The 12,195-nt window shown below is 27.5% G+C and overlaps 1 protein-coding gene across 1 annotated transcript; it reads right to left on the bottom strand.

Moving 5' to 3' along the window:
• Positions 1-328: 328 nt before the first annotated feature.
• LOC112776771 (phenylacetaldehyde oxime monooxygenase CYP71AN24-like) lies at positions 329-3,774 on the bottom strand. The gene is made up of 3 exons (XM_025821009.2): positions 3,215-3,774; positions 2,054-2,488; positions 329-1,207 (listed from the first exon to the last, which is right to left on the bottom strand). The coding sequence occupies exons 1-3, from the start codon at positions 3,749-3,751 to the stop codon at positions 557-559; spliced, it is 1,623 nt and encodes a 540-aa protein (XP_025676794.1). The 5' UTR covers positions 3,752-3,774; the 3' UTR covers positions 329-556.
• Positions 3,775-12,195: the final 8,421 nt, after the last annotated feature.

The raw sequence follows: 12,195 nt of genomic DNA, 5'->3' as shown, positions 1-12,195 counted from the left end.
CTATATTAACCAACACGCGTCATTTGAGTCCACATCAGATCTGAACAGATTGTCAAAATCATCTACACTAACTGGGTTAATAATTTTGGTTATATACCGTAAAAACTCAGGTACAGTCGACTTCACGTGTAGTTGATAATTAAAAACTGTTAGATGATTTGACTAATTTGACTAAATTTATTATCTAACAGTTCTTAACTATCAACTTCACGTGAAGTCGACTCTACCTGAATTTTCACCTATATATATATATATATATATATATAGTTATAATAGTAATTAAAAAAACATGGAATAAATAACTCAAATATATATATGGAGCCCAAATTAAAACATGCACTTTATTTTCAAATTATCTCGGCGACAATATTCATGACAGAAAACATATGTCAAGTTTCAAATTAAATAAACTGCAATAATCATGCGTAAGTAATGCTTAGTCTATGTTTATTTCCTAGACTTTATTAGGCACACATGCGCCACAATAATACAACTGAATAACATTATTTTATTTTAATTTTGACCATACATAATAGTCAAAATTAAGATAAGATAATTACTTCCCCATATGATTGTATAGTTTAGGCTGAAGATGCAATGGTACTTTCTTGCAAACAGTGAGCCCATAAATCTCACACATATCAATGTCTTGCATTTTAGTGACACCAACATCATCATCATCATTATTATTATTATTGGGCAGCTTCCAATCAAACCAACATAGAAGATTAGCAAGAATATGTTCAGTGGAAGCAATTGCAAATGAAATTCCAGCACAACCCCTTCTTCCGAAACCAAAGGGTATAAGTTCCAAATGTTGACCCATAAAATCAATTTGACTTTTCTCAAATCTCTCAGGAATGAACTCTTCAGGGTTGTTCCAAATTTCGGGGTCTCTTTGAATTGTCCATGCATTCAAATATACCTTTGTCTTTGATGGAATATCATAACCTTTTAGCTTCACATCACTTAGGGTTTCACGGGGTATTAATAAAGGAGCAGGTGGATGCAATCTTAGAATTTCTTTGATCACACATTTCATGTATTCCATTTCATTCACATCATTTTCATCTATCTTTTGTTTATACCCAACAACATTTCTTACTTCTTCTTGAACTTTCTTCATGATCTTTGGATTCTTAATCAGTTCTGCAAATGTCCACTCCAAAAGTGTTGAAGTAGTGTCACCACCTCCGGCAAACACGTCCTGTGTTAGATATATAATTATTTATTTACTTTGACTTAATATATCTTTATTTAACAGTTTAATTTGTCAGAATAAATAATTTTATAATAATATAAAATTATAAAAATTTGAGAATAAATAATAATATTTAATTTGAAGAATTATGTTGTATACTAGCAGAATATATATATATATATAATATTTATAAATTTGGATAAAATATTTTTGTCTTTTAAATTTAAAAATATTAAAAATATTCTTAAATTTTATGTTATTTTAATTTTATCTTAAAAATTTTTGAGTTACATTAAATATATCTAGGACGACTAATTTGTTCAAAAATTTAACACAAATTTAGCAACAACCGACAAGAATAACTTTCAATATAAATAAACCAAATATAGTTGTCATGCATTAGTATTGAATTAATTCTAAACTTTCTGAAAATTTAGTTGTCATTTGTCAATGATATATTTGATGCAAATAAAAAATTTTAAAAACAAAATTAAAATAAAAAATATTTTTTAAATTTTTAATAAATTTTAAAAACAAAAAATACATTTTACCTTTCTATTTATATATATATATATATATATATATATATATATATATATATATATATATATATATATATATATATATTCAATAAAATCTCTTTTCTCTTCATTTCATTATTAAATCTCTTTCTCTTTGACTTGCTACACAAGCTATCTATTGTCCTGATGACTAGAAATCATGTGGCTAAGATATTTGAAAATTTAAGTTCATAAAATTGATCCAATTTTAATTATATATAATAGATAAATATATTTTTGTTACTTTCTACTTTTTTAAGTAGGTAAGAATAATTAATTTTAAAAATCATACCATTAGGATTGCTTTGAGATTATCATTGGAGAGGTGAAAATCATGATGCACACCATCCTCTTGAACTTGAAGCAGTAAATCAACAAAGTCTTTCTTATCATCATTTCCTTTCTTAATCATCCTCCTATGTTCTTCAAGTACCTTATCATAGAAACAATCTAATGCATGAAAAGTGGCCTTGAATTCTTGTATTTGGCCAGTGAGAAAATCAAGCCAACCCAAGAAAGGGAAGAAATCTCCCACACTAAAAGCAGCCAATTCTCTCATCATCTTCCTTCCAAGCTCTCCAAAGCTGCCACTACCATCTGGATTATTATCATACTTTTGTCCAAGAACACATCTTGACACTATGTTGTTTGATGTTGCAATTATCAACTCACTAAGGTTCACACATGACTCTTTGTTGCTTCCACATGTTTCACGTAAGCTATCAACCTATGTATATATATGTTACATTGATATGCATACCATTATTAAATTATATAAAATAAATAATACATGAAGATATGAATTTTTTTTTCTTAAAAATATACCATGTTTTGAACGGTCACACATGATTTGATGGTCAATTAAACATATGTATATACGGTATATTTTTTTATTGGTATTGGTTAAATCTATTTTTGTAATTGTTTTATTTGCAAGGAGCCGTATGAGGTGAAAATTTCATGTACGGTTCTGGAATAGCGATAGAATTTCTAAACAACCATCAACTATAATTCAAAAGAACCAGATTCCGTAAGCAACATAGAGGAAGAATGAAAGGAAGATTCTATCAGGGTAATCATATTTGCTTCAGAAGATATGCTCTTCAGGCACTTAAACTTGCTTGGATCGCATCTAGATAAATAGAAGCAGGTCGACGGACAATGTCACGAAATGTCCGCCGAGGTGGACAAATATGGGTATGAATATTTTCGGACAAACCAGTTACAGTAAGGTATGACTACAAATGATAATATAATACTTAAAAAAATGATATATAGATAAATTTTTTTTTTATATTAAATGATTGAAATACGAAAGGTATATATATATATATATATATATATATATATATATATATATATTCATTCAAAAAATATAAATGCAAAAATTTGAGTACGTAGATAATTTTAAAGTATTTTGTTATAATTATGCAATCTCATCATAGCTACTAACCAATTCGGCAACCTCCTCTTCACGAATGGATTGAAAGGATCGCACTCTTTTAAGGCTTAGAAGCTCAAGAACACAAATTTTTCTTTTCTGTCTCCACTCGTCACCATAGGGTGCAAAAGCAACATCCTTGCATCCATACATAATGATTCTCTCGGATGTTGTTTGGGGCCTGTTGGAGAAAACAACATCATGGTTTTTGATGATTTCTTTGGCCACATCAACCGAAGAAACAACAATGGCTGGTGTTTGTCCAAGTTGAAGGGACATGAGAGGGCCATGCTTCTTTGAGAGTTCATGGAAGGAACGGTGGGGCAATGTTCCTAGTTGATGAAGGTTTCCAATGAATGGTAGCTTTGGTGGTGATGGTGGAAGATTATTGGATTTTCGTCCTTTTTTTGTTATTGTGAAATTAAGCACAAGAAAGATGGTTATGAAGCCAAAAATGGCTAAGTAGTAAAGGGTTGAGTAATGTTGCTCATAATAATAATAATAAGAGGAATATTGTTTTAGTATTGATTGAAGTTGTAGAAAAGCCATTCTTCTTTGATTTTTGGTTGTTTGGTAATATGTGTAAAATTTGATGAATGGATAGGATATCTAAATGTAGTATTTATAGACCTCATCACTTTCTTTATCTTATAATAATAAAATAATAAATCATAAATTAATATGCCAAAAAAATATACTTAACATGATTATTATTCCTTTTGTTTCATAATATTTTTCATTTTAAAAAAATGGTTGAATATGTATACTTAACATTCTTAACAAATAATAAAATATTTATTTACTTATATATATATATATATATATTTATATTATTTATTAAAGATATAAAAAATGTAATAAACGTTTTTGAAATGACCCTTTAGTTTTAAATTTTTTAATTAGGGTACAAATAGTGACACATATGTTCCGTTTAGAATTTATGTATTTAAAGATATATATAGACTTTTTTTTATTTGCTTTATATTAAAAAATATTATATGTATATATATATATATTTAATATTCTTTGTTTTTTATTAAAAATAATTAATAAAAATAATAAAATATTTACTTTTTATATGCTAAGAAAATAAAAAATATTTATACAAAAAATAATACTAACATCCTTTCTCATATAAAATATCATAATTATTAGGTACTTAGTAGGAACGTGCATGATCCGGCCTGACTCGAAGATTCGGTCCAGTTTCGAATTCTTTAGGGGCTAATTTGGTGTGATTTCATCGGGTCTAAAGTCGGGTAAGGGTCTCAAAAATAGACCCGGTCATTATTTCGGGTTGAGTCTGAGCCATGGCTCGAGTCACTCGAAGTTGGCTTGGTGGCCCGATCATCATACACAATTAATATTTTGTGTTATTAGTGATGGATGATGGCTATTCATATGTGTAATTTAAGTATTGTAAACCTTAATATTTTGTGCTATTAGTTATTATAAGACTATAAGTTAATGTTTTATATTTAAAATGCATAAAATTTTAGACTAATGCATAATAGTATTATTTGTACTGATTTAAATATTTGGTGTTATTGTACAATATTAGTATTGATTATGGTTATACTTTAATTTTAGAGAAAAGTTGATTCTTGTTATATTTTTAATTTCTAAGTGAATTTTACCATGTCAAATAATAGTTGGAGTCTTGAAAATTTGGATATTTTCACATGCTAGCTTATAAGAAAGTATCAAGGTAATGTAATGTTAACGGCCCGATTTTCACCCGATTTTTACCCGCTATAATCGTGGTCTAAAAGTGTATAGATTTCATCGGATCTAAAGTCGAATTTGAGTCTAATAAATAGACTCAATATATATTTCAAAGTGAATCTGAATTATATCAAACCCGATTTTACCCAATCCATACACACCTCTAATACTTAGTTATTAGTGATGGACCGAAAAAGCTGAAAGTGCATACGAAAGCTAAGAAAGAAGAAATAAGTAGAGTTGCGTCTAGGCCATCCTTTCGAATTTTAAAATGGAAATGACCTCGACATGTCTATATTTTTATCTTTTTTCGGACGGATGTGGTGTGCCCATGCATATATATCACCATTGATAATAAATTATTTACTTTAGCTAGAAACATGAAAGTTTTTTTTTTAAAAAACGTGAAAATTATTACTAATGAAAAAATATATATCTAGATTTGATGAGGTGAATGTCTGTCATCATATGAGAAAATCCTTATCCATAAAGAAGCAATGACACATAAATTAATCAAGCTACTAATTAAGTATAGGCAGGTGGAAAATGAGGCCGTGAATTTCAATTTAACATTGTATTAATGCATTAAGTTGACGTATTTCATGAGGACGATAGATTTGTTCGAGATATAACTATTTATATAATTTTTTTTTGGTAAAGTATAATTTTTATTTTTTAAATTTGATAAAAAATTTACAAATATTTTTAAATTTTATTTTGTTTTAATTTTGTTCTAAAAATTTTTTATTTGTATTAAATATATTATTAACAATTAAATTTTTAAAAAATTAAGATCAATCTAATAATAATATATGAAAATTATATTTGATTTACTTATTTTAAAGGTTGTTCTTATGAAATTGTTATCGAATTGGTCTTAAATTAGCTACTAAGAATATATTTGATGCAAATAAAAATTTTTGAGACAATTAAAACAAAATAAAACTTAAAAATATTTTTGTAATGTTTGCCATACTTTAAAAACAAAAAATATACTTTACTCTTTTTTAATTAGTTTAAATTTTTAAAAATAATAATTTCATAATGTAATATTAAAATTTTCATAATTTAAATATTTAGAATTCAATATTTGTTACAAGAAAAAATTCAGGATAAAGAAGATAAAATGAGAAAAGATAACTTACTAAAAAATTCATACAAATCTGAAAAAAAAAAATTGTATAAGAGGAGTGTTAGAGATATAATTATTCATAGACGTTTTTTTATCAATTTAAGTTTTTGAGAAAAATAATTTCATGGCATGATTCAAATAGGATAAAGTATATTTTTTATTCATTACGCAAAATTTGTTAAAAATTTTAAAAATACTCTTAAATTTTATTTTATTTCAATTTTGTTTCAAAAATTTTCTATTTGTATTAAAATATTCTCTTGCCGACTAATCTTCCAAAAAGTTTAGGATTAATTCAACAATAATTTTACAAGAACAACTTTCAACACAAGTATATCAGACATAATTGTCATGTATTGTTACTAGATTGATCCTAAAATTTTTAAAAATTTAACTGTTAGGAGTATATTTGATGCAAATAAAAAATTTTAAGAACAAAATTATAACAAAATAAATCTTGGAGGTATTTGTAAAATTTTTGATAAATTTTGAGGATAAAAAACATACTTTACACATTTAAATATACATTACAAGAAATTACTAGAATAGTGTCTAATTTAGCGACCGATTTGGGTGGTCGCTAATAAGAAAATAGCAACCAACTTCGATCGCTAAATTTAGCGACCGATTTATTAACAAAGCTACCAAACCCTCATCAAAGAGTATCAGTCGCTAAATCGGTTGCTAACAAAATTGGTCGTTAAATGGTGATCAAATTTTCCATCGCTAAATCAGTCTCTGAATAAATCGGTCGCTAAATAACAACCAACTTTTCAGTTGCTAAATCGGTCGCTAAATTAGTCGTTAATTTGCGATCAGCGTTTCAGTCTCTTATTCAATCGCTAAATGGGGACCTGTATTTTAGCAACCAACATTTAAGTTGCTAAATCGGTCGCTAATTAACAACCAAACATGTTAGTAACCATTTCTATGGCTGATCCTAATTCTTTACTAATTTTTTATATCTAGGCCATCAAATACTGAAAAATCATTAATAGAAAACCTACACCTTAACACATAACCCAACCTATATAAGATATATCTCCAATAACATAACACACTTAAACAATAATCAAAATAACTCATCAATTCAATATCATAGACGACAACATACAATAATAAGTAAGAAATACTCTCAAATTACTAATTACATCATTTAAAATCTATTAACTAACTAGTGTCACAACTACAATAAAATAATCACTCTTCAAACATACGTTCATCATCTTATAGCGACGAGCGAATCATTCTTCGCCTAATTTCTGTACATCTGAGACACAAAATAAAAACACATTATTTTAGAATGAAACAAAGTACTTCATTCTCAATGGTCAGAAGTAGTTGAATCTTTCTGGTCAAATAGTTTCCTGATAAAGGCTGCATAGCATAACAACAAAAGATAGAACACTAGAACTCCTTAAACTATATGTCATGAAAAAATGATTTGTTGAGTTATTTGAAAGATACAACATATTCATCATTCATTCATTCTAGAATTAAGATCATTTCCATCACCATTAATATAATCTGCATCCATGAATAATCCTACGATAAATAAGATTACATAATAGGATGCAAAAAGAAATACAAATAACTAGCTTGCTTAATTGAACACAAATACCAATTGAAAAAAATAAAAATAAAAATAGGCTACACAAATTAAAACTTGCTTCTTAAAATTGTAGAAGTCAATATACAACAAAAATTAAAGCTCTGTTTTAGATTACTTGAATATCACCGACTTAAAATTGTTCATATAAAGTTATGCAAGAATACACAATCATTGTGAAGGTAAGAAATAATAACATTTTTATATAATGAAAAATAATTCAAATTGTAGAAAGACGTATCAAAATAAAATTCAATCTATCATAAACTCAAAACGGATAATGTTATGGTGCTGAAGGAAAAATTTTTCAACAGGTGCTGAAATTAAGTGGCGCAATAAAAAAATTTACGCATGTATTTATTGTCTTTAAGGTCCCGACAAATCTTGCACTGTATCCAGAAATTGATGGAAGAGGTCAATTAATTAGATGTCATTTGATTTTGTTAATGATGATGATTAAGTTGTTGAATTTTTTTGGGAGTCCAAAAAATATTTGATCTGTAATGTATTATAGGTCCAAAAATGATTGGGTGTTGTTAGCCTGATAAAATAAATAATGATAAAAAATAATCACACTGGTTATATATAATTTATTGGTACCTAAAAAAGAAATAAAGTTCTAAATAAATTGAATTCTTGTCTTCTATTTTTTTTGTTGTACTTTATTTTTGCTGTGTACAAACTTTTTTTTATTATTTGTTTACCTCTATTAAAATTTGTAATTGTGATAGTTGTATATTACGTTTATCATTATAATTTTTTTAAAATATAAATTATTCATCCTATTAAAAAGAATAAAATAAATAAAAAATTAACTATAATTAATAATAGAGTCATATCAAAGTAACATTTATAATCTAAAATAGTACTGAATAAAACAATACTAAATAAATTATGAGTAATCTAATTTCATAAAATATATTTTCATACATTATTCATACCTAAAACAAACAATTAACATACATGAAGTAGTCTAATGAGTTATAATTTAAATAGTATAGTATTTTTATACTAACCTAAAAGGTCGTACGTTCGAGCGTCCCTATTTTTAATAAAAAAAACATACATGAGGTAACGATGTTTGTAAACCTAGCTTATATACATGTCTTTTTATATCATTTGTTAAAGTGGGATATTTAAAAAAGATTAGAAGAAAAAATCTATGCATAATTTACACATTTATTTTAATTAAAATAAACATTTTAAAAAATTAATTAAAAGGTGTAGCTATTTTCACATTTAAAATAAAATAAAAAAATAATTTTGCATATTTTTTTAAAATTTAAAAACTACATACATAACCTAAAATATTTAACCTGTATAACATGCAATTAACTCTAAATATCGTATAAATAACGAAAATACATTATTATTGTTATTTGTAGGGTGGTGGACTCCTACATTTTAAGATAGTTGTGTTTGATTTCTAATCAAACCTAATAATAAGAGTAAGCATAGGAACGTATATGTCACCACCACCAACACAACACCTCCTACACTTTATTTGGGACTTGATTTTTTTTGGGTACCAATAAATTATTTATAATTACTGTACTATTATTATCATTATTCATTTTATTGGGCTGTACAATTTTTATCACAACACCCAATCTTTTTTAAATCCGTAATATATTACTTACCAAATATTTATTAGACTCCCAAAAAAAGCTCAATATATTACTTATCAAATATTTATTAGACTTTCAAAAAAAGTCCAACAACCTAATCATCATCATTAACAAAATCAAATAATATCTAATTAACTCATCTTCCATCAATTTCTGGGCACTCTACAAAATTTGTCGAGATCTTGAAGGCAATAAATACACGTGTAAACTTCTCTACAACGCCACCTAATTTCAGCACCTGCTAAAAAATTTTTCCTTCAACACCATAGTATTACCCTAAACTCAAATGAAGAAAAAATCTAATAACTCAATGAGAAAACACATATTATAGCTTGAATAGCATCAAGATTCTTACACTAACTAACAACTAAAATTGGGTTTAAGAAATTAACAAATAAAACAATTCGTGACTAATAGAATTGAGATCAAGATAAAATAGTATATGCTACTACAATAAGATTCCTTAAGGATTTATTGATAAAAAATAAAGAATGAAAAAAGAAACATATGATTTGTATTCAACAATAAATAAGTAGTAGTATTATTATCTCTTGTTGAACCAATTTTGAATGCACAACTATTTCACAACGGTTTAAGTGGCATTATTATCTAAGAGAAATTCAATTCAAAACAGAAAGTCAATTTAATTCACTATAAGAATAAACAAAAAGTCTTGATCATATTGTAACAGTTGCCACAATGGATGGTTCCACTAAGTCTCTGCTAGTTTCATTGGTTAACATTGCTAATGAACTTAGTTCAATGGAGAAGTCTCACTTTGTTCATGCAAGGAATATTTCATCCATGATATGGAGGATCAAGCTTCTCTCTTCTATGCTTGAAGAGATTTAATTAACATGTTGTCCAATTCCTAAGAACAAGGTTACTTCATCGTCACGAAATTATTTTACAACAGCAAATCACAAACAATTCAATTCATAATTACATATTCAATGAGAATAGTAGAACAGGACTACGGGACTAAGGTTGACTCCTTTAACTTAACTACAAAAAATTTTTCTATAAACAGAACATAATTCCTATACTAGAATGGATTTTCTTTTATTTTCTCATCACCATTTCATTTTAAAATTTATCTTCTACAGTTGAGTTTTTCTTTTACACAATATTAGAAGGCTCAAATAAGTAGCATTTTTCATGGTCTTAATGAATCACACATTTTTAGTTGCTCAGTTCAACATACTACTAAACTTGGAGAACAGAACATGAATAACAGTGAGAATTAGCAGCACCAACAATCTCCATATTCCCATATTGGAAGCTGAATTTCCTAAAATCAGCAACTTCACATTTACAATGATAAATTAAAAATAAATTGAACATATATCAAATGTAAAGACAGAAAAAAAAAGAATGCTAATAAAAAAAATGCTACTTCAATGCAAAATACCATCAATGGAAAATTCACACCCTCGCAATGCACAAAACCATCAACACCATATCAAAAACAAGTTAATCTCCCAAAATTAACGAAAAAAAAAATCAAGGCAGATAAAGCAACAGATCAACAAGCAAATTCAACGAAGCACATCACTAAAACCCCTAACCAGAGGGGAAAAAATCAAACCTAACAGAATGGATTAGAATCGGCGATTAGGAAGTTACCTGCTTGAAGATGACGAAAACGGAACCGAGGTATCAGAAGACAAAAGGCGGTGCTGAGATCTTGACGAATAAGGCGACGACACTGAGACTGCAGAAGAAGACGGTGATGAGACCTCAGAAGACAACGCCGAGGCCGCAAAAGACGATGTTGACGGGACTTCAGGAGATGACAACGAGATGCAAAAGACGGCGGCAAAGAAGACGACAATGACGCTCGGAGAAGATGAGAATAGTATCTAATTGGAAAAGATGAGAATGGTAGGGGTGAGTTGTTAGGGTTAGTGAAAATAATTTAGATAATATCTTTTTTTCTAATTAGCTACCGATTAGTTTATAAAATCGGTCGCTAACTTAAAAATTAGCAACCGATTTAGTGACCACAACTTTAGCGACAAAATTAGCAACTAACTAAGTTTCATTTTATTTATCGATTGATCGGTTGCAAAATCGGTCGCTAAATTAAAAAATAGTGACTGATTTTACAACCAAGAGTTCCAAGGACATTCATTCCTTTGGTTTGGTCGCTAAATTAGAAAATAGCAACCGATTTTAGCGACAGTCGCCAACTTAACAATTAGCAACTGATTTAGCGACCAGTATTTTAGCGATCGAATTAGCGACCAAATAATTGTTCATCCTATTACACTATCAGTTGCAAAATCGGTTGCTAAAATAATAGCGACTAATTTTAGTTACCAGCTTTATTGTGGTTGTATTAAAACCTTATTGGTTGCTGAATGTAATTTAGCGACTGGTATTTTTTTGGTCTTAAAAATTTTATATCGGTCGCTAAATTAATTGCTATTAGTAACCAATATTTTCGGTCGCTAAAATCGGTCGAAATTCTAATACTTTCTTGTAGTGATAATAATGAATGAATAGATAAAATATGGACTCTTTGTTTTTATTTTTCTAGAAGGACTATGGGCAAAATTTTGAATATTGTCCTTATTATTACATGTGGAAACAATAAAGATAATTTTTTATGGTTAAATGATGTGAAATAAAGATTATAGTATCTAGATAGAAATATTTTTACTCTCTTTATTTATGTGGCATATAATATAAATGTGAAAAATGATATTTTTGATTGTTTTCACAAGAAAAGAATACTAAATGTGAAGATTGTGACTTGAAGGTAACTTGACAGAGAAAAATAAAAGAGAAGAAAGAATTATGCAGAAAACTAAAACTGAAAAACTATGCTTTACTTTGTTATTAATTGATTGAGTCTTATGATGCAAGACATTGGTATTTATATATGATAAGTACA

This window comes from Arachis hypogaea, chromosome 3, assembly GCF_003086295.3.
Source record: "Arachis hypogaea cultivar Tifrunner chromosome 3, arahy.Tifrunner.gnm2.J5K5, whole genome shotgun sequence".
Taxonomy (NCBI): domain Eukaryota; kingdom Viridiplantae; phylum Streptophyta; class Magnoliopsida; order Fabales; family Fabaceae; genus Arachis; species Arachis hypogaea.
Note: the sequence above shows the minus strand (reverse complement) of the source record. Positions and strands in the feature narration are given on the sequence as shown.

Coding starts and splice junctions, on each gene's coding strand:
- LOC112776771 (XM_025821009.2), bottom strand. CDS start 3,751: ATGGCTTTTCTACAACTTCAATCAATACTAAAACAATATTCCTCTTAT. Junction 2,489..3,214: donor AAGAGGAGGTTGCCGAATTG/GTTAGTAGCTAT, acceptor ATATATACATAG/GTTGATAGCTTACGTGAAAC. Junction 1,208..2,053: donor ATCTCAAAGCAATCCTAATG/GTATGATTTTTA, acceptor TATCTAACACAG/GACGTGTTTGCCGGAGGTGG.